We start from the raw sequence: 25,252 nt of genomic DNA on the forward strand, positions 1-25,252 counted from the left end.
ATTGGTATAAACACTAGAGTTTTATTGTCTTTTTTTCATTGTAAGTAACATTAGTATTTTACCGCGGGTGAATATCGTAAGAATGTGATGTACGAGAGTCGTATCGAAGGCTGAGGTGTCAAGTGGCGGTCCATACAAAGCATTATATGGAACGCTGACTGTTTGCTTTCACTGCTTATGTGTGTGAATGTTCGAAACATTACACCCACGTCTGTGGCCGGGATAAACATGCGATGAATTAGGTCGATTGCATACGATGGGAAATAAAAACAAATGTAGCGTTCAGGGCTTAATGCATTTTATTTAGGTCTCCGCCAAGAAACGAGTGCGATTGTGTTTGATTTATAACACGATAAAAGAGGAGGAAAGTAGTTGTAATACATAAATCTGAGAATATTCGTATACGCTGTTACCAAAAAAGTATTCCTGTCCGTAACTTCGCAAATATATACATACACTTTCGTACCTCACATCAACAAGTCAATGCGTGTGGTAGAGTCGGGGATGTTTATATTGTAGTAAGCGCCCTGCCCACTCCCTCCTTCCTACGTTCCATTGTACGTGATCAAACCTTATTTCCATCACAATAGTCGGTTTGGCTTAGCGCCATGCCCTCGATATTTTACCAAAAGTACTTTTAAGAGCTCTATCAATTCCTACTTCCGAAAGAATATTGCATGTTGCAACTTGGCCATCACTAGATGATACGTATGCGCTTGATGAAAAATTCAACCTTCATCCATACTAACTTTTGCAATCGGCAGAGATATTGCCACAAACTTTAATTGGATTAAATTACATTGACAGCATTGAAGTCAAACAAGTTCAACAAAAGTCAAACAAAAATATTTCGATTGAAACTAGTTCAATAAAAAATCTTTTATGATTTTATAGATGTTTAACGAGGGTCTCATTAACATTAAATAATTAAATTCAACAGTTTCGTAAGTGCGAGCATTGAGGATTATAAACAGTTAAATTGGTCTTAATGAATAAAATACCAATGAAGGAAGAACTAATAAAGATAATGCTTTTATATTTAAAGCAAAGTGACTTTTTATTACTTATTAAAAAGTTACTCTTTTTCGTTAATACTTCAGATATCCATGTATTTTTATTGGCCGTAGTTACAGATGTTTTTATGTAATATAAATTTAAGTGATCAATCACAAGCTTCATTTTTGAACATACATTTTATCATAATACTTACGTAATATTGTAACTGGATGTCAAAACTTAAAAAATACTAAGAATATTAATATTCGGGGGTCGTTACACTTGCCGTGCATCATTGAAAGTAATCCATCATAAAGATTTCCTCCCCGGTTGCTGTGCTGTGTACGGCGCTAAATTAAGCGTATGAAACGAAGTCTAATGACGGAAATATTATTTGCAAGAAACAGTATAATGTATTATGAAACAAATAATTATACTATTCGAATTATATAACATTGTAGCCAAGAATGTGGTTAACTACGAACTAATTATACTATTTTGTTAGTAAATTTAGTTTCGAGTAAATTCCTATAGGAATTATGTAGTTGTGTAAAATTAACACTTGAAAGGCAAAATGCATTCGCATATAAATTACATGTGTTAATATTTAGTTTAATTACAATTGTTGAATCTTAATAGCATTTATTCATATGATTCTTAAGACTTATCTGCATAAAGTATAACTTGATCATTATCATTACATGAGTAATTATTTTGAATGTTATTTATATGATATGACTAATAAATATTAACATTAAATATGTGCTGTGTACTGCCACTATTTCTGTGCATTTTTTTACTAAAAATTTATTCGATATATAATTTTTATTTAGAGCTCTATTATATGAAAGGCAAACAAAAATCGACAACAATCAAATTATAAATAAGGTTTACAAAGTATCGAGTATCGGATGTCGCAATGCGATTGCTCGACACGAATCGATATCAGTTATCTTGCTAGCTGTTTGTCTTACGATAAATGATCCGACGTCCATATGCATTCGCGTGCATATCATATATTTAATTACACTATCAATGTTACACAACATATCGATATTTTATTATGACAGTGGAATATTTCTATTTTCAACTTTCGGTTATTGAGTAGTATTTGCTTCCGGTTACTTGTTTAGGTTTGTGATAAGTAGATGTTATCAATTATAATACCACATTAGATAGTCTTTGAACAGCTTGCGCTGATAAGGAGAGTATGGTGATTTTAATAAATATACCTGTTTAACGACTTACGAAAATCTTGATGTCATTTAAAATTTTACTAAACTGACGGAATGTTAATAAAACACAACGAATATTAAATATATATACGATGAATATATTATTTTTTTACTAAGTTTTTTACCAAGTCTTTTTTTCTTTGATTACTCAAAGAAAATAAAATAATGAAGAACAAGTTTTTTATCTCGTCTTTATTATTTGAAATGAATGAAAAACATTAAAAATAAAATCGAACGAAATAGCCGGTAACTTGATTTGCCGATATTATGTACTGACAATGTAGTTTATTATCAACAAGTTGTAGCTAATTAGAATTATTTCGGATAAAACTCGGTTTTTTTATTGATTTTATTTAATTGAAAAGATAGAATTTATTGACTTAGATTGTAAGACAGGACAGGAAACGAATGGCGGGATGTTTATTGTACCGTTTCATTGCGTATTAATAATGAAAATGGTCATTTCCAAAAGAATTTTAGTTTGTTGATCAGTAAATATTTTGCGCTATTCAGTAAGTTTAATTCTTTTAATACTGTAACGAGATACTGTCATAGTAAGGATTATAGGACTTCGCAAAAACTATAGAGCACGCGTGTCTGGACTCGCGTCGCTTTCGGTTCAGTGGGCAGTGGCATAGCGCAGGTGGCGGGCTAACGGTCGGTCCTCGGTTCACAATGAAGCCGGTTGCTTGCGGCCAGGGGACAGGGACATTTGCGACTGCCGTCTTAACGGTCTTATGGCATCTTGTATTACGCTAGGGAAATGGGCTTAAATACATACAATACGGACGTATGAATGAATAAATATGCATGATTAGCAAGCGGTCATGGATTTTAAATAGTTTTTACTGTGCAGGTAAAGCAAACTTTTTTTAAAAATGTCACTGGTTATAAAACGTGGATCCAAATCCGAGGCAGCAACTCTGATTTGATATCGGGAGGTGTTGTCAGATTTGTCCAAAAACACACTTTAGCAGAATGAAGAAAGAGGAACGTTAACAAGAGATGAAGCTTTTACACAGGAGTTGGACATTATGTAAACATTAAAAATGATTTCTTACGAATTGATTACTTTATCTATAAGATTCAAAGAACTTGAGATGTCTTTTCCAAAATTACATTATTATGCTTATGCTTCAATTTTAGAAGTCGTCTCATAATTGCGTTTTATTTCCTTACTTTGCACGTGATCACAAGTTTAGAGAAGTTAAGATTATATCAAATCACGAAAAGTCATGACTGGTAATTTAACTTGGCATATTATTTCGTTACAAAGCACGACTACTAAGCATATGTAAGTATATCCGAGCACAGGTTTTGTGTATAATGTACGTAGGTAGCTCATACGAGTGCTGCATTTAATGTTAGACTACATTTATAAAAATCTATTACTATCGTTTGTCTATAAAATTAAAAATATCATGCGAGCGGATAATAGACATGAGGTTGATAATAGGGTGGCTCACCCTTCTGTGCGGGACTCGTTTTACGGCTTTTAATAATTTGGTGTAAGCTGCACTGATTGTTGGCTCGCAGCTGCTTGCATAAAGATTAACGACAATAAAACAGTTTTTTTATGGTTTATAAAGGTATACTTGCATTTAAGATAAAATTTCGACAGCGTGAGTGAGTGACGATCATAAGCCTATCAAACTGAGATATAACTTTTTTACAGCGTCAAACTCATGAAGTATTTCGTATTCGACTTCGTATAAAAAGAGCACATAATATGTTACGCTCATAAAATAATTTAACATTTACTACCGTGTCCAAATGTTTTACTTTTCTTAATGAAATGGTAAGTTTCACGCCCATACATGGCCAATAATACGCAGAGACTTAAATCGTCTGCCGAAACCAGTAACGGCAACTTGCAAGTGACAGGGTTCGTTCACCGCAGTAGTCAGGCGACTACAACGAATAAATCATGTTACCTGAACTGGGAAATGCTGATGTAACTTAATTGCCGAAGACAAATAGCATACTTACGTATAAAAGATATCATACGAGCATAATTTTATATTAATTAAAAGTTATTGTAAACAAAATATCACGTACAATATCTTTCTAATACATTTACAGTTACAGTTATATTGAAATATTTTCGAAATTTGATTTCAAATTTACACAAATTGTTAAACGGCAGGTGCGACTTTTAATAATTTGACTGATTAACCGACTTTTTATGTAGAAAGTGTAATTCCGTAACAAGTTCGTTATAAATAAGCCCTCATAATATCACTAGTAATCAAATGTATAAAAAAGACATATACATATACTTAATCGCTAGGTAAAGTTGAAATGAAGTGTATTTCTATTTACTATTCTCGATTTATGTGTGTGAAGGACAATATATTTGATAAGCATAATGTGCCTCAACAAGTATATCTCGTATTAGAAACGATATGTATACTTATAGATGCTTAGTGCGACCTTGTAAGATCTGACAACTCGAATTCTCAGCACTAAGAACAACGAAACTTATTTCGCTATTTACGAGCGCCATTACTGCGACGTGCATCGACTGTTATCTAGAACATACATTGCAATCGGAATTTTCACCTTTATGTCGCTGTTAGCGGGCTTACAATGATTCACGATAAACGAAGGGTATTATTATCGTATAAAAAATTAAGTGAAATATGATGTGCAACATGCTAGCAATGCTATCACTTATCTTTCACGGCGCATGCAATAATATTTTAACGTGTTAGCGTTTTTGTACTTTTACAATTATTATTTATTTGGCTTTAAGTGATGTGAGATAAGATAATACATTCGTGGCTAACGGAATGAGGACAGACATGCTATACTATTATTTTATACACGGCACATGCTCAAGGTCATATATTCAACATAGACAGTCAAGTCACGATATGTAATAAAGTTCGTTAGTGAATAATCTAATTCCAATTCGTTTCATCTCTGTATTGTACAAAGGAATGCTTTTTCATTAGTGAGCTATTGTTACTATTATTGCAAATCCTTATGATGTTCTTATTAATAATATAACGTACGTAGTTGGAGTTGTATGTAAGCTTATTCAATACCTGTACTATATATAATATACGAAAAAGACCAATATTCATTGTTCAACTTAGATTTTTTGTTACTTAATTTATTACACTCTAAAACTGACCAATGTACCTAAAAATCTGAATAATGGAGCTTTCCTGCTTTTGTTCCAATAAAAATACGAAAATTTCGTAAGGGACAATGGAGCGTGATAATATTTCGTGACAACGTTGTGTAATACATAAAATCGCAGTATGTGGAAGCGGAAACCTGTACAGTGCAAACCTTTTAAGTCACTGTAAAAATTGGTTAGACAATGATTAATAATACTTTGCGGAGAGAGCATACCATGAGATGAACAAAGGTTAACCGATGAGCAACAATTGTGTAGATCTGGTGATAAATCTACATGTCACTATTCAAGATTATTTAAGTAACACCCCATCGCTCTACTTCCTTCCATAACGGTAAGGTGTGGTTAGACACTGAACAAAAGGCAGGACTTCCGATCAGCTGCCACGCACCCCATTTTTTATGTGGCTTCATCTAACATTTACAAGTTTGTTAGTCACAATATCACTAAGGAAACGCTAAGGTGCGTCATTGATTGATTTAAATGAAAAATTATATATGGAATAAAAAACGCTCGAACTTTGAATTATTTAAGAATAATTGAAAATAAGAGAAGTAATAAGCGTTAGTTGTTTTTTGATTGTAATCAATGTATTAATAAAGAATTTTATCATACCTGTCTGGGCAGGTAAAGCCTACCCAACATTCGTACTACTGCCAAAAAGCAATGTATTCCGTTGTTCAGGTTTAAAGGGTGGGCCAGTGTAATTACAGGCACAAGGGATACCTATTGTTGTTAGCGCATTGGTGGTAATTGAAGTGATTAAAATTTCTTACACTAATAATTTATATAAGTTGATCACTTATCGACGGTGGCACATTTTCTCTCTGCTCTCGTGTAGGAATAAAATAAGATATTATGTGTATATAATGTCATAAAAAATATTAAGTTAAGTACTAATTGATAACAATATTTTGTATTTTCGTTATGATTAGTCGTATTGTAAATAAAAATATGCTACGAAGAACGACGTAAGTAGATTAGCGTCTGCACCATATGGTGTAAACAGGAGGGTACGCTAAATTTATTGCCAGCGAATCGCCGAAAAATTGCATCATAAGCCCTGTTGCACACTTAAATGGATTCTTAACGCCTTGGCGAACTTTTAATAACGATTTTTTCAAAACCTTTGGTCCATGCAAGTTGGTGTATACAATTTTTTAATCAAATTGTGTGATAGTCATAACGATCACATTCTTTTCAACTCTTTTCAGATTAAGTTGATTACAATACTTGCATTCTCTATTTTTATTTTTACGGAATGCTCCTTTAATTTTATAAATTTATAGAATGTATTTAGCAATTTCTCCACATGTAAATTGAATTATTTTTAAATCGTAAGCAGGTTTAAGGAGTAAAACTCGTAAACTGATATTCAAGTTCACTGAAAGAAGCTTGACTTTTATGTATTTCAAGAATCAGTTCGGCATGTTGAGACATACCAGTAACCAGTCAGTCCCGTCGTTTCAGCGCGAGTGTATAATTAGCGTGGGTTTTTAAAGGTCATTGTCACAGCCTCGCTGCATAGACAGATCAGAATTAAAATCGGTCTATTGTTCTTTACATCTCAGTGGACCTATTGTTAACTTGTTCAACAATACCATAATTATTACTTCATAGTTATGTTGTACCACAACTATGAACTAATAATAATTATATTAAATACTTATTTAAATTTTTATTACTGTTGATGATTAAATTTAAACGAATAACATGGGTGGCACTATTAGTTTTGATTACAGTTTTGATACAACATTGGGCAATATTTTGGTCCTCCATAAGAAACAAACTACCAATCCAATAGTAAATGTTTACAAAACCGAGGTCGATTGCAAAAGCTAGCATTTATTAGATAATAATTTATCGTTCTAGCACTATACTCCTTATAGAACCTGGGTGTAATTATAAATAAATCAAACTTAATTGAAGCAATTAGTCATGTTAACTGCTACTGATAATGTATACAGTGTTTAAACGACGCCGACATTCATGACAGTTGTGTCTATTCAATGATTTTTTCTTTTAATAATAAAAATATAAACATAGTAGTGTGTGACTTTTATTAGAGTTAAGTTTCTCATCGTGGGGAACTTATCAATAAGATTATTTGTCTAACACAATGTCATTGCAAAATAATTTTGGGTTTGTAACACAATAGTTTACATTATAGTGAAGGCTACCTGGCTGGCACCATTCTTAGAATTTTTGAATAACAAAAACTACTCTTCCCTTTTAGTGGTTCCCATAATGACGGATGAGAGGGGTGAACATCTCAAGAGTAGTTTTTGCCGCCTCTTGTATTTCTAGTGCCCGATAACAAAACCCAGAAATAAACGACTCGGTAAAATTAAACTCCGTGTTACTTTTAAAATTAAGCTTAAAATTGTCAACTGTGATAGTTTTACTTATTTTGTAGTTGTTGCTATATTACAATACGCTAATAATGTATCTGGTTGCACAATTATAATAATACATAGGTCGGCAAAATATAATTATTATACTAAACATTTTGCATTGCGATTTTTTCACGTACTCAGACAATCTATGACCCGTTGCTAATACACATCTTATCGCTCGCTACGACAATTTTCGGTAGGATTTTTTTAATTGTTCCGATCGATACGAGCGAGTACTATAAGCATGTTGATTTTTGGCCTTTTGTTGTAACTTTACAGGCGATTTCTATAAACATTTAAAGATTAAAAACAATGGTAAAATGAAAGGTTAAATATATACATATATAAATTTATAATCCTTTAAATTATATTATTAAACATTTGGATATACTATGAATTATTCTTCAATAATATAATTTTCGTGTCTTTAATAATTACGGAGCTTTTCTGATGGAATAATAAACTTAACTTACTTGGGTATGTAAGTCTTTAGGTACGTATAAAGCCGTTAGACTTAAGCTGGGGTTCAGATTACACGACGAAGACTTGCTCAATACGGAGTGACAGCAGTCATTCAATAGCTTGCAAAACTATACCGCTACGAGGAAAGGTACTATTGGGGGCGTAAGGTGACACCGTTGACTGTGGCATTAGGTGATCAGTCATTTGGTTTCGATCGCAAACATAATAAAATAACTAATTAACTTTGGAAATGATACGTGGAAGTATAAATTCAAGTCACCCGAGTCGACTTTAAATATAAAATATGATCATGTTATATTAAGTTTCATTATTGTTTAATTCTTGCAATTAAATATGTACCTACTTCAAGAAAGGTCATATTATAATAACGCAATAGTAATTAAAATTTTCAACCTTGAAATGGACTAAGAATCTTAATGAATAGCTATGCATAAAAATCAGAACGTATTATAAAATAAAATTCCATGAATATATATATGCTGTTTTTGAGATTAAATTATAATAAAAATTAAGGTCACGTCACATTAAATGTGATTTAAAGATCTTGAAGTAATTTTGTTCAACAAACTAGTATAAAATTTTATTACTATACAGTTTGTTCTATTTCGGAACTTAAATATAACCGAAGTCCTCATTATGATATTTCTAATATTAATTAAGGATTGCATGACTGCACTTTACATTTTAGTAGAATTTTTATCATAGTTTAATTATTTTTCCTTTTTTGTTAAAAAAAACCTACTAATTTTATAAAAGCGGAAGTTTCAATTTTGGTTGCTAGGTGGTTCCGACTGAGTAGCATAGATACCTGCATCAAATCTCACCCGTGGGTGTAGTTAGACCCAACTATGGGAATATTTGTTAAGTGCATCCATCAATCGACCACGTAAGCGTATCAACCATCAATATAAGGCCCGGTAACCAACCCACTGAGACTAAAGTTTGCCTTTCCCTGCAGTTTACACACTGCACCAAACTTTAATCGAATAAGGACATAGAATGATGATGTTGATAGCTTAGATTGAACGATTGGTTGAATCATAATTAAATTTATTTTATGAAATTTTTTTTTTTTTTAATTACCCTTCGGGACGCGATAGCCGTGAGGAGTATTTACTGAAGACAATTATTGTATTACAATGACAAATTCAGAAAATTTATAGTCTCACATAAAATTTTATTTTTATTTATACGATTTATAAGATTATGTCTTATGACATCTCAAATGCGGGTCACGGGAACTATAATTTACAACAAGCAAAGTATCACAGACATGTACAATTTATATGACACGGTCACATCCTCTCATGTAACGTTATCTAATTGTTAAATTTAAAAATATTTGTTACCTTTTCCTTATTTAACTTCTTCCTTTGATGTTCGATAGTATTAAGATTATTTGTTAAAAAGTCATTTTTACCAAATAAGAATTTTATTAATTTTATTAAATGCAAACATTCTGAGGCGAATGGACCTAATTGAACCAAAGATACATAGATCAACAACGGCAAATCCAAAGTAAACCCGCACTATTTCTTATGTTTGAATAACTTCGGCACAAGAAATAAATAATAAAGAAAAAAAAATGAGAATGATGTTAAAGCAAACTAAAATACTGACTATAACATTATCTTGTCGGTTGCAGTGTTTTTACTTTTTGTTCAAATTCCATTTATGCATATCTGATTTCGCAAGCGCTTAATTAATTCTTACGCTATGAACTCGTTTCCTAGTTACAAAGAAAGTTGATAAAGGCTTTATCGTACATTGAACTCATGCGTTAACAAAGTTAATATTATTCTACCTTGTTTGTAATATTTTAATTACCTACTTAATGATAATTTCGGCTGCACGATTATTTAAATTTTTATGATTCGCAAAAACGATTACTGATTATTATGAAACTCAATTAAAGAATTTTGATCTCACAGCACATCGTGCTTCAGTGAAGTCAGCATTTTGAGATTTTTCGATGTGTATCATTTCCACATGGGCTTTGAGATAATATATGGGATTACTTATGAATATTTGGAGGATTTATGTACGTGTCTCAAGTGTTCAGGAATATTGTTTATCTTTCATAAAGAGCTCCCTCATCTGTTCTTTTTCAAGTTCAATGTTGCCTGTCTCTACGCATTTATAAATAGTGACAGTTAATATAACGTTACGCTGCATAAATATACTGTTTTAGAATAACAAAGTATGCCTAAAGGGTTACCTGTTCATTAAATACAGTCTGGTAATACAGCAGTAGGCAAAAAAGTTCAGATATGAACTCGGACACGATCATCCACACAAATCATTGCTTTGAAGTATAGTATAAATAGTTGAGCGGTTAAGATCGTGTGCGGTGCCGGCTTCATCATTGAATGGTCTTGAAATTATCTCAAAAGTTTTTATGGTCTGCATTGGAATCTGGATGTTTTTTCCCATTGCGGGCCGCTCGAACGCCCAAACAGGTTTTTAGATAGCGCTCAGTAATGCATCAAGCTGGAACTTTTTGTAAAGGCGGCGTGCTTAAGGAGTGCGATGTAATGAGATTTCCAAATGTTCATTTTATTTCATTTATAAATAAAGGTAAAAGTCAACTTAAATGTAATCGCAAAAAATTATAGGTATTTGATATCGCATCGCAATTATTGCCTGAACATATCTGCTATTGTACTTAATTCGACTTCCAATTATATTTCGAGCGCTATGTCAATCTTGATTTAGTTATAGTTTTTTTTTTTCGTTTATATGAACTATAGTTTAATTATATATATTTATTAATTATAAATAATTTATATGAAAACAACCGGAGTCAATAAATAGACGATTAAATAACGATTGTTTTGTTAATAACGGTGTAAAATAATCTATTTAAAAAAAGTTTCAGAAACATCATTTTGTTTATTAATGATAAAGTTGATGTCGCTTTAAACTATTTAAATGAATTATTATATTATTAAATAATATCTACAATTTTCGGTAAGTGTTTAATACTAGTCAATTAAGTATATTTATAAATTACTTACGAACTGGTACTATCTTGGGGTCATACTTTTCAACAATCTCGTGAATTTTTTCGATCTTCGTTCGCGCAACCTTCGACCTCTCAGTTATTCCTTCAAGCTGTGACGTGAGTTCACTGAAGATATCTTCAGCCAGAAGAACTAGAGAGGCAAGTTGACGTAGCGCATTACTCAAAGTGCAGTTGGTCACTGCTTGAAGTTCCTCATCCGTGACCCTCGGCTTTCCGTCCTCATCTCGCAAACTCGTTCGTGAGAGAAACTTCGGCTCTACCACGCGTTGCACGAAAGGCATCTCAAAAGAAGTTCCCAAAACACTTAAACAGCTTACTTATCCATTCCCGCGCCGCGAATTCAACGTAATTCCGTCATCCATTCAATACACCACACAAAAAATGTCAGGTAACTGCCACTTTGAATCAACCGACATCCTAACCGACAAACTTTCACTAACTTTATTTTATTGTGTTGATTAAAATTACTTTATTAGCAGAAGTAGTCATTAAAGAAAGTACTTTGTTCATAAAAGTAAATAAAAAAAGTTTGTTGCAAACTTTTCATATCGACGATATCCCGCCATTTTTATAAACACACGATAACATCAAGCTATGACCGAAGCTGCCGGTCCAATGAATATAAGTGAATGAAGGAGGCGAGTGTTGCTATCGTTTCCGTTCTTGCAACTGACGACTGTTTTTATTCATTTAATACTCAAAATAAAATAAGAAAACATATTTTACGTTAGAAAGAGAATACAAAATCTTGAAATAAATTATTGAAATGTATTTATATCTATTTATACAATTATTAAATATAACGATTTACATTTTCCCAAAACAATGTACTAGTTACATGATAAAGTATCTTATTATTAATGGACTTCATTTTTTATTTTGAGGTAATTAAAGAATTAATAAAATCTAATCTATATAGATTTTACACATTTTGGGTAATTTGTAAAATAATGGTAACATTTATAATTGCTAGAAGTGCCATCTAGCGAAAAAGTTGAAAAATATTATTTTACCACATTATGTACATGACACCACTAGATGGCATTATTAGACAATAATTATTTATATGAAAAAAAAAACAACATTTTTATTTAATTTGGTGTTTTTTTTGGGAATAAAACGTCTTAAAAATATTAATTAATTAAGTCATGATCAAAATAAATAAACACTTTTTGTAGAAATAGTTTATAAGGTAAACAACAGATGGCACTACTGTAGATAACTAAAAAGTTTCGTCATTTTCTAATAGATGGCACAAAATAAACAAAACATATGCAACTGCTATGTTAATTAACTACAATTACTTAGTATTGAAAAAAAAAATTAAATATCAGGAATTATACGAATGTATAGGCTAAGATTATACTTTGATAAATCATATTTCATTTTAAAAATTAACTACGACGATGTTTTTGAATATAAAGATATATATTTATAAGTCACTATTAACAAGTATAATATTGACTACGTAATTTCCAATGTGTTTTTTTATATCATTAGTGGAGTACGTAACACATATAGTATGCGATACTGAGTAAAAATTTTATTAAAAGAGAAACCCCACTCTTTTTTACGTATAAATTTTAATAACACCTGTTTGCTTGTTCATACTTGCATTTTTCTAATTCCACAAGTTATATTTTTTTGAGTCTCGTACTCGATTTTAATCAATAACAATTTCCTTATTATTTATCAATAGCAAATATTCCCTGCGTAATGCGTTGTCTTAAAAGTCAATTTAAATTGATATTATTCAACAATATTAAGCACTGTTTTGGATGGGGAAATTATTACCTATTTCCAATGTAAAAATATAATCTTTGTTATCATCAATTAAAAATGAGGGTATATAATTCTTATAACGTACCATAAGCTAATAGTATATACCTGTATCAATTTTACGTAGCTGCATAAATTGAACCTGATTGCATAATTTTCTAAAATAATTAACTATAAGTATATTTTTAATACAATACTCTACTAGTGCTACCACTCATGAGCTTTTTTCAAGTGTTTACTTTTACATTGTACCGAATTAATTCAGTTCTGGGTTCAAAATGCAAAAATAAACAGCAGTTATTATTTATAAGAATACACACTTTAATCATCTGATAAATTGTGTTGTAGATGTATTGGAAAATTGGACCACGTTGAATAAATATTTGTTAATAATTTTATATTTTTCAGATTATAATTTCTTTGAAACATTATGTAGTCCAGTTCCGTCTTGAGGCTATAAATAAAGTCATATATTATGCATATTTATCAAAGTTTTGCGTGAATCGTAAAAAAACAAACAAGACTCTTTATAACGACTTCAGTTTTTTTAGTTACTATTAATTCTAATTGAAAGGTTAATCAGCTAAAACAAACCGAGTATGTTATCGTTTTTTGCTAGTTAGTAGTTGTAGGGGTAGAGATTAAAGTAGGTATTAGAGTCACCTACTATTGATCGTATGGCTTTTATTTGTACCGACAGGGCGCATATGATTTGCAAATGTCACGTGAAAATCTGAGTATTTACTTAATGTCATAAAATGAACTCAAAGCCTAAATTGGTGGGTCTCACATTATAAAATGTGCCCAGGAATTACTTAGTAATTAAAGTAATTGACTATTAAGAGATGATTTTTGAAATTTCATCGTCTAATAAAAACCAACCAAGTTTGTATAAAAGTTCATCTTTAAAAGTTATGAATATTAATCGGCGTTAATTATGTTTAAGGTGAAGTATATTAAATACAATATTAAAAAAAAATCTTATATAAAAGGGTTTCATGAGTTCGAACTTTTGTATAGATGTCCGTCATTTAGGAAATGAGAAAATTCGTTTTATTGAATATTTTATTACCTGTCAATTAAATAGATTAATGTGTAGTTATTTTCAGACAGGTAAATTCTAAAGCTATTCTATTTAAAATAGTGATGTAAGTTAAAAAATATTATTTATTTTTAGAAACCGATTAATTTAATTTGCTACATTATTTTGAAATGTTAATATTACCAAGCATTAAATATGGTAGCTATTAATTAATGTATGTTTCGCACTCACGCAGACAAGATCTTTGGTACAGCTGGTATAGCCTGATTCTCAAGTAGGCAGGTAGAGTATATGTACGTATATATATATACCTCTATTTTAATTTTGTTTTGTTCTCAAAAGAGGTTTTATGGAATATTACAGACATTGAATGGAATTATTTTTTAGCCGGGTGCACAGATAAGCTACTGTGCTAGGTTGTCTGTTATGCAGGTTACCAATAATCGTTAACAGTTAAGAAAATTCGGTGAGCTATTTCTAATTGTATATCTCACAGGATGCGAGACACGTAAACATTGTAATTATTGTCTACACTATGAAATAATAAAAAAATACTTTAGCACAAAAAATAATGTATTTTATTTTATAACAAAGCGTTTTTCACAATATATAGATAACATACTACGTATATAATTATAATATTGCTACATAATTATTAAATTTTCTATTGTTACTAACAATAGTCTAGCGTATAACATTCATTAGCAACAAATATTTTAAATATTTACTAATAAATTAACTACTTTAATGATTTATAGTCACTTACATATTATTTTCTATAACATCAATAAGTTATGGTTGAGAATTGATATAATTTATGTGAGACAGAGTGCATTGGAATGCGTACGATTGCAGTAGGACATGGTTAACAATTATCGACTAATCTATACGAGTAGGTTAACAAAATAAATGAATAATAATACTAATAAATAAATACTCGTTACAATCTATAAATCATGCTGTAAAATTTAAAATTAAATGTTGTTATTTATTTGTCTATTTCTTCTATATATTTTTTATCAGAAAACTTTGATGCAGTCAGCATGCAGAGATTTAAAGAGTAAGCTGCGCTTAGAGTAGTATTATGTTGAGATATGAATGGCACGAAGCACAGAAAATTATTGAGTTTATTTAATGTAGTGTTTAATTTTATTTAATTGGCTTTTCATAGCTCGAATGAAAATACAATTGAAATATACAAGGTGTTTTGTATTGTGTATTAGAGGTTACTAAGATATGTAATAGTAGATACAGCGAGATATTTCTCTTTTTTTTTGTGTTACTTAATGTATGAAATATAGGTATATGTTAGTGACATGACATGAAACTGACACTACTTGGACATCTTACGTGAATTGAATGTATAAAGTCAAAATTTTCGATACGATCTAACCACAAAATGACCTACACACAGACAATCAAAGTTTAATGACAAGGTCACAAGACTTCACACGACTGTAAAAAATCAAATGTTAAGGTAAGTGATAAAAGGTTGAAGCCGATGTCAGTGATGATGATTCGAGAATAATAACATCGAACATCTTTAGCACAATTACCTACAATTACATTATTATGATTTATTTCAATTTATAATACACGTTACAACGACGCGTATTAAAAAAGTATTTATTTAAAAAAAAAAAAAAAACTTATAGCTAATTCCAAACGGGGCTATTTATAGGATTACAATTTGTCTTAATTAGTGGCAGTTACATGACTTACAACTAGAATTACTAGAATATTTTTCTAAAAAATAATATATAAGTATATATTCTAAGTAAGATACATATGTTTAATAATAGTTTTAAAAATGTTTCATGTTTGTAAATAGCGTATGAATTAATTATGTATTGATTTCAATACAATAAATTCAACTATTGAGAATATTCACTCAACTAATTTTTAGCCTCACTATTTGCTTTCATATTTTTTAATCTTATGATATATTTATTTAAAACAGTCTTAAAACTAACGCCCATTAAACATTACTGGTTTTATATGACTATAATAATAAAAGTAGAGAAAGACATTAATAAAAAAGTAAATGTACCTTATTACAGGATGGAATGGCAAATTAGCATGTCCGTTTGATTTAAAAATAATTAAGAAACCTTATGGAGAGTTGATTCTATAAATAATTAAGATTTTCTATAATATTCATTTCAACTTAATTATCTTAAATTAGTCTATGATTCCAAGCCAAATTCCTGAGATATATGCTTTAAAATAAGAATCAATTGTCACATATGTAATATTTTTATTTAATACATTATCTGGATAATCAAAATAAATGACAGTTAAAATAATATAGCCTCTCATAAACAATTATTTTTAAAGGTCTCGTCGGATTTCGTTATTTATAATTTCTTTTTAATACCACAAATATCCTTTCTTAATTCTGAATACAGTAAGCAATTCTTCATCTAAAATTTACTTCACTTCGCCGAATTAGAAACATAAATAAAAATCCATGTAGTTTATTCCGGGAACTATAAACATGGCATACCGTTAACAGAGAATGATTAATTGTTTAATATTGTTACAGAGTAAAATTAAATTACGCTAGATTTTACAACGCAGTATTTCCTAATTATAAGATTTTAAATTGAAAACCACTATCGCTCACGTAGGTCACGTAGTCATGTGATTGAAGAAAAATCGGCAAAGTTCGCCAATCGATCTTCAGAAGTTAACACGACTTTCAAAAAACTTATATTTGTTTGGTGGCCCATATTCGTTCATCATATATTTTATGTAACTTATTTCACAATTTCAAAAACTCCTATAGTAAGGTACACTTACCTTAATTAGTCGAAAACATATGTTTATGTCGACATACTACAAGTATAAAGTCAAAAACTATTAGTTCTGAAACATACATCTACATAATAATATTAAAGCAAAACTACTAAAAAAAGTACAAGGTGAGATTCAGTATTTTTTATTAAAACCTGCGTTAATGTTACAATATTATTATAGGTTTATGTTATTTTACATACTATTCAAACATTGAACACATATATAATGGCGTTATCATCCATGTACGATTATTGCAGCTTACACCTTACATACACATATAACGTACATTTTGGTCTAAGGAATATTAAAAATGCAACTACCATGGCCCACGTTGACAAGACACTGACAAAGCGAAAGCCTGTTTGGAAAAATCTGGTATTATTGGTATAGAGATATAGGATGGTCTAAGGATATGTATCTAACGACTAGTAACACTAAGAGGAATAATATTATAAACATTTTCACAATTACAAGGAAACGTCTATACCGTGTTCACTATCAAAATATAATATAAATATTTATTAAATAAAAGAAAGACGCAATATTTTAAAGATTAAATAACCAATTAATTAAAAAAAGAAATTTAATAATTCTAAGCCTATAAAGACAATAATAGGTACTATATATATTAGTTTTTTTTTACTCATATTATTTGTAAAATAATAAGCGATAATTTTATGTAATTTATTTTATATATCACAATACCTTTTACTGATTTTTAATAAAATATTTAATGTGTCTACAGTTATTTAGTAAATATTTATTAAACAACTGTTCACAATAAACATTTTACCTAAATAACAATAATGATAATAAAGTTTTAAAAATAATATAATTAGATATTATAATACGATATGTTCTTTCATACTAAAAAAACAAACATTGTTATGACTTAGACTATCATAACAATAATTTATTAGGATAACTTTGTCAAAAAAAGAAAACTTAAGTTTTTTATTGATAAGACATTCTTTCTCCGAATCGTATTGTTGATATATCCAATCTTGAAGGTGAACAGGGTATTTAAGTTTTTGTGTATGTCTCTTTTTGTCTCTTTTTGTCCGTCATCATGATTGTATCATTATACTATTCAATAGTTAAATGATCTAAACACTTATCAAAAAAACTACGACTACGATATGCCCACACGAAATGTATATGTTATGTTTACTTTATTAATAATGGTATTAAAACGCCTACTAATAACGATTATATAAAACTGCAACCATGGACTTATTTTGCATGTATTGAGTATGATATGTTATGTAGGTAATAAGAAGAATGGTATTGATATAATAAATTCTGATATTGTTTTAAAAGTATTATTGTTCTTTAATTAATAAAATTTTAAATGTAACACTTTGACGAAACGAAAAAGGAAGAAGAAATACAATCTTTGAATGATTTTATACATACTCCTTACTGATTCCTTTTAAAAAAATACTATATATGTATTACTTACGGTACATGTTACGTAAAACGAATGTGCGATATAAATATTCCGAACACAATTATTCAGTATATGTATGTGTTTATCTTATAAATGGATGGTATTAAAACAATTACACTACAGCATGTAAACACTTAGCTCACGCTTAATCTAAAATTAAATTATGTTTGTCCCAGTCGGATATGTGTCTTGTTTTAAAATACTTGTCTTATGAAGTTGGACATTTTATAATCAAATAAATTTTGAAGGTACATAAACAAAAAAGGAACAAAAAGAAGGACGAGTACTTACATACTACACTTTATCTAACTTACATTAATCACATAATTAACGAATAATGTCCAATGAATAAAGTAGCGCAAAACAAACGAGTACTCGTCACACTACACGACGCTAGCAACACAATATTTTCCAACTTTCACCACTTTTCCTCATCCGATGGTCATCCAAAACAGTCAGCTTGAGCAGAGGAAAGTTCAGAAAGGAATGGATTAAAGAAAAAAAATATAAATCGTATATTGAACTCAGAAATGTTACAATGGATTACTCCGTCTTCATATTGATAACAAGTATCGCAAATCTTGTTGCTGTCACTTAAACAAATGGATGTTTGATATATTCCATTATGGACAAATTGGGATATCAATTTTGCGTTAAAGGTTAAGTAATGCAAAATCAACCACATATCCATATATTAACAAGATAAACGTGATGCTATGTTTCGGCGAATTCTTAAAAGCTGTGCAAATTAAGTTTGCGAAACGTAAAAATGGGCTTAGACTTTAAAATATTGAAATTTAACGAGAAAAAAAAGACATGACGAAATATTCCGTAATAAAGCTGACAAACACATAGCCCGCTTAATCCGAAAGTGGCAAAGGAATTTCAACCTGTATCCTCAGAGGGATTCCGAGGATAACTCAGCTAGCGACGTCTCGACCGCGAGCGGTCGGTGAAGGAGGCCCTCATTTATTTGCGCACCCCGCGCTAAGGGTCCACCTCGTGGCATACCTCCATGTAGTCGGGGTCGTGCATTATGTCCTTTATCATGTCCTTCAGCATTGTGTACCGCGGAAACATCGGATAAATCTTCGAGCTGACGTACTCCGACTGAAATATTAAAATACGTTCACGAAATTCATGTCATGTATATTTAAATAAAACTAATTATAACGGATTTGAATCGCGTATACTAATTATTTTTTATTTTTTAAACATCCCGACGTTTTGAGCACTTTGCAGTGTTTGTGGTCACGGGTAGACTACGGGTAGTCTTTTATTTAAATGTGTAATAATCGTGAAAATTTAAGACAACATCATTCATGTATGTTCATCGATTTAATTAAATTGTTCAAATTAAATCACTGAAACCAACAACAACTCAACAAAAATATTCTCAATTTCGATGTATTTACATTTTTTTTATAGACATTTGGATTGCAATATTCTAAGAGGTTTGCTAACGGTTTGTGCTGAAATTATCTTATTTAAATTTTGTAAAGATCTGATAATGAGTTTCGGAGACAGACAACGGAATTCTTTAATAAATGACAGCGATTCAACAGCAATTGCGGCTAAATCATGCTTTTGTCGTCGGCTTTATTTGTTAGAAAATTTTATTATACTATTTTACTAGCTTAGAGCTTATAGCTGCACGCATTCAATGAACAAAGTATCATTTGAAGTAGACTTTTAAGTTATATTAAAATAAATAGTCTAATTTAAGTTAATTGTGAATTTTATATCAAGATCAACGGTAAGGCAATTTTTAATTAGGTAGGTAATTAAGTTAAGAGTTCAAAGTGTAAGCAAATAAGTACATGATGTAGATGAGCTTCTTTAATTCGTATTCAATGTGAAGAGAATATTTAAATTTATTCATTGTTCAGTTTTATTATTCCTTAAAAGGTTTTATCAGAGTAAATTGACTTCTTTAATATTAGCTCAAATATTTTACAGTACAAAATAATTGGATCAATTTTCGTAATTTTTTTTTACACACAATTAAATATTATATATACATATAGGAACACACATGATAGGTGTATAATAAAAAGTTGATTATCGTATATAAAGCTTACGTCGTTTAATCATAACGTAAAGTATATACAAGTAATTAAAATTACAAATGTTTATGTGACTATTAAAAAAAAAACATGTATTAGTTCTTCCTATTTAATATTACTGTTTTAAATATTACCTTAAGCTCTCTGATAAGATTCCTCAAGCCTGTGTACTTCTTAAGCAAACGATATAAATCATTTGTCATTTGAGTGTTCTCAGTCTCTATTTGAGATGTCGTCATGTCTGAAAATGATCACCAAATACGAATTAATTGACAATAGGCATAATAAAACTATTCATTTACATTTAGAGACTCTTCTCAATCACAGGTCACGGCTTTGTCGTCGTCTGAAGGGGAAATTTAGTTATTATGTCAGCTTTAACAAGGCTCGAGCCAAGTGCGTGAGGAATGATATTCGACCGCTAAAATCCCAGGAACGTAGAATAAAATTTTGCACAGAAATTACAAAAACATTCAAAAAGATTTATATTCTCTTTGAAAATAAAATGTTAATATGTATTTATTATACATAATAGTTTGTAAAATAAAATGCTGTATAAGCTCTCATAAAACGATAAATTTTGTAACATACGTTGTTTGATCTGATGTTTTGTTGCCGTGCTAGCGGTAATAATTATAAATTTCACATTAATGTATAATATTGAGCGTAAACATATTGTGAAACTAATGTTTTTTGTCACAATTGGCAAAACTACAGTGTAAATATGTGTGGGAAAATACATCTGCACTTGCAATTTATACGTTCGATGGAAAGCTCGGTTACTTATTCTATAACAAGTAATTGACAAATCTAGGCCAGGTCTATACCCGTCTAGATTTATCTATAATCAATTCAACTAGACCGAAGAGGTATTAGAGCTAAAAGTAGATATTAGATTATTATTAGAGTAAAGAAGTCTTATTAGAATTTTACACTTACAGGTTTCGTACTAATAAGTACTAACTCGTATTTATTAATCAAGTAAAGATTTGCCCTATTGATTTACATAATTATATATATTAATGGAATAATATTGGCATTCTTTCACGTAAATTATCGTATGGTACGTCTATTTTTGAGTGGTTGCAAAAGTACCCAATAACATCTAAAAACAGGGATAAAAATGGCCAAGATGATTATGATGAAGGCTTCATTTTTCTAGAATGTATACAATCTCCTTCAATTCTAGTTTCAAGTTCACGAAAAGGAAAAAAAAACAATAACTGTTTTATTATCTTGACTCAGGGTTTGAATTTAGAACGTTAGGATTTGCGGCCTTATAAGTTAGCCACAAGTCAGACAAGGAGTACTAGTATTACGTTTGAAGATTTAATTTTAATTTTATTTTTAACCGGTATGCAATGACATCATAACAGATACAGACGTGGCGCCACAAAAGCATATAATATTAAGCATAGCAACCGTGATCTCAGATTGTTGGCATTTATTCAAATAAATTTAAGTCTTGAGGATCTTCAGATTAAGCACCAAGTATTTCTTAAAATGGGATCTCCCTCTTAGAAGACATCAACTGTTGGACGCACCCTCTCTCGCCATCGCTAAACTTCTTTATTTTAATAAAGCGTTTAACCTAACTTATTTAAGGTTTGTCTTTAAATCATAAAATGCCTTCGGAGGGTTGTCACTCAAGGGATAAAAGAACCTTGAATTGTTTCGCCGAGTTTGGAATATAATTAGAAAGACATCTGTCGGCTAATTCAAGGCGCGATTGGGGAATTCCTATGTCAATATACGTCTGGATGAGTTGGATAACAGCCAGCTAAATTTATAAATGGCTTTTTAAATTACCATCATTCAATTTTCACAAGATCTGTTCTTGGGAAAATTGAATGATGATCACATACGTTTAGATGAATGAAAATGGATTGAAATATAAATTATTGGCTGATGGCAAAAAAAAAAAACAATTAAGCATATTTTGCTTATAATAGTTTATAAATAATCCAATATGTTTTGAGATTAAAAATTTACAAGATTACTTAATTTTTTTTCAAAATATACATATAATATAGAGGTTTTTATTTTCTCGTGTATAGGTTCCGACTAGAAAAAGCAGAATAAACTATCAAACAGTCGGAAATTGGAAATAGATATGGTCGCTACTCTCAGTTCGCTTTAAACCGAACCGGTATAACGGATTTGTTTATATATGTGACTTCTTTCTAGTTTACATACTAAAAGAAAAAGCCGCTGAAAAGCTTTGTAGGTAAATAAAGTATTTCATTTTATCGTTACATTGTATTTTTTGTATATAATTTATTCGTATTAATAAAAAGTAATGTTCGCACAGTGGTTGCACAATAGATTGGCAAAATGGTCATTACTATGTATATATATATATATATATGAATTCGTTATCTATGTTCGAATATTTTTCTACTATTATTGCCAAATTTTTAATCATTAACCTTATTATTATCTACAAAACAAAGAAAGAACTAAATTCGGTTAGCAAATAGGGGAGAAAATGTGAACTATTGTCATTGCCTATTTATTACTTGATATAAATAATTGAGAGGTATAAATAATATTACCATTCAGTCGTTCTATCCGCTCCCTTCTATCGGCAGCTTCTTCAGCTAGCTTGGAAGACGTCTTGACACCCTCCCCAGACTTCTGTGTCTTTTCCATGATAGCGCACGCTCGCAGTACGAACGCTGGCACAGTTTCCGCCTTTTCTTGCTTCGGAATTTCAACAAGAGACCAGTACTGAGTCTCTAGACGAATTACATCCTGAAATATTTAAAACAGGGTTTACGATTGACCTGAAAAGTTTTTTAAGTATTCATTGACCATTCTTTGTTGATTATTCTATTTTAGTAATGAAAAATTCATATCAAGTTACTCCGTTTCCCCAATTAAAGCTGAAACTCTCAAAAGCCCCTTCATAGCGGATGCTTCCGCTATAAAATAAAGCGATATACCAAATTTCAGTTTTTTACCCTCAGTACTTTTGACCGATTGAAAGATTATATGAGTATAAAATATAACTTTAAATAAAAATAAACAGGTTGTAATATTGTTTTTATTTTGATGGTATTATTTGTACAATTTTTACAAACTATGCGTTATAGACTTATAACAATAATGAGAAATACGTTTAATTGTCACATTTGTTTTTACTATAGTCAAGGTAGTAGAAAAATTGCACATACGTTTGAACTTTTACTGTTTATTTTAAATTCCTTCTCAAACGGGAAATGGCAATCTCAAAGAAAGAATACTTTATGCTTCATTTAAAACGTGTAATTAGAGCACTTTTAAAGCATGCAGCGTCTTTCCCACACTCTCGGCATTTTCAGATCCTCACAAGACTCTCTTATACAACTATTAATATTAGTTAAATTTAATAATTGATTTATATAGTAACTTCAAGAGCTAAGATGATCCAGTGATTAGAACGCGTGCATCTTAACCGATGATTGCGGGTTCAAGCCCAGGCAAGTACCAGTGTATATATGTGCTTCATTGTGTTTATAATTCATCTCATGCTCAACAGTGAAGGCAAACATCGTGATGAAAACTGCATGTGTTTAATTTCATCGAAATTCTGCCACATGTGCCAACCATCCCGCATTGGAACATCATGGTGGAATATATTCCAAAACCCTCTCCTTAGTAGGAGAGGAGGCCTTAGTCTAGCTGTGGGAAATTTACAGGCTGTTTGCAGGAAATTTACTGCACTTATTATATAAACTTTATTGTTACTTAGTCCAATTTTATCTTCTATCTAAAATATGCTTTAAGAATGAATTAATATTTTTAATAATATGACATCAACAGCTCATGTAATCGATTAAAGTTACGTATTATATATAAACGTTGGTAAATATTTTTTTAAATCCATTTTCATATTAAGTTCAATAAAGCTTATTATTATATGATAAATCGCCTTTTCCTCAAAAGATTCGAGGTTTATTCCACGACACTGCTCTAATGCGGGTTGGTATCATAACACATGTGGCAGACATTCATCCGACACATGCAAGTTTCCCCACGATATTTTCCTTTACCGCCGTGCAAAAGATCAATTTTCGTGGAGGTGTATTTCTGTGCTAAGATTCACGTGTACCAATCACTGATCTCACCGTGTATCCGAACCGTAAAACCGCAATGAAGTGATAAATATTCGATTACGGAACTTATACAAATACATATAATTAATTTTCTTTTTTTATGAAAGTAATAATTACGAACAATATTTAACGCGCTTCTTTTAATTAAGAATACGATACAATTTTCCACGCTACAAGAGAATTATGATACACCGCAGTGCGCAAGCCAAGTTTACATAGGAAAGAATTAATTATGTTTTTTTAAATATAAAATTTCATATTAAAACAAAATGATCTAAATATTTTCTATTGTACCAGAAGATTTTCAGGAGAACAAACGCTGATATAATGAGTATGATTCCTATTTTAAATTTCGATTTATAGTATGCCAGTCTTCGTTTATAAAACGAGAAACATTGAAAAAATATATATATAAATGATTGTATGGTTTGGATACCGAATATTCAACTTTTCGACGAAGCGTCGAATATCCTGTTGTAAGATACCTGTATCTCTTGTAAACCTCAATTTGCTTCCGTAACGTGAACGACAGAGGCAGGTATAATAAAATTGTTAATTGGATTGTTTTATATTTTTTTATAAATTTACAGAAAGGTAATTGGAATATAAAATAAATGTAATTTAATTTTATGCTAAATAGTTTTATGAATGTAAAAAGTCATTCAAGTAACATGCAATCTTTAAAGGCGGTCACCGGATACAGGTACTATAGCTCTCTGTGCTGTTTTACCTTAAG

At 30.4% G+C, this 25,252-nt stretch overlaps 2 protein-coding genes across 2 annotated transcripts in view; both read right to left on the reverse strand.

Moving 5' to 3' along the window:
• LOC124532236 overlaps positions 1-11,912 on the reverse strand; it is a 49,711-nt gene extending 37,799 nt beyond the window's left edge. The window contains exon 1 of the mRNA XM_047107014.1: positions 11,276-11,912. Within this exon, the coding sequence (XP_046962970.1) occupies positions 11,276-11,564 (289 nt within the window). The 5' untranslated portion in view covers positions 11,565-11,912. The remainder of the gene's footprint in view (positions 1-11,275) is intronic.
• A 6,055-nt stretch (positions 11,913-17,967) lies between these two features.
• Positions 17,968-25,252, reverse strand: part of LOC124532289 — a 159,706-nt gene continuing 152,421 nt past the window's right edge. The window contains exons 5-7 of the mRNA XM_047107115.1: positions 22,975-23,173; positions 20,554-20,660; positions 17,968-19,463 (exon numbers count right to left, since the gene is read on the reverse strand). Coding sequence (XP_046963071.1) covers positions 19,341-19,463; positions 20,554-20,660; positions 22,975-23,173 — 429 coding nt within the window. The 3' untranslated portion in view covers positions 17,968-19,340. The remainder of the gene's footprint in view (positions 19,464-20,553; positions 20,661-22,974; positions 23,174-25,252) is intronic.

This window comes from Vanessa cardui, chromosome 9 (assembly GCF_905220365.1).
Source record: "Vanessa cardui chromosome 9, ilVanCard2.1, whole genome shotgun sequence".
Lineage (NCBI taxonomy): Eukaryota > Metazoa > Arthropoda > Insecta > Lepidoptera > Nymphalidae > Vanessa > Vanessa cardui.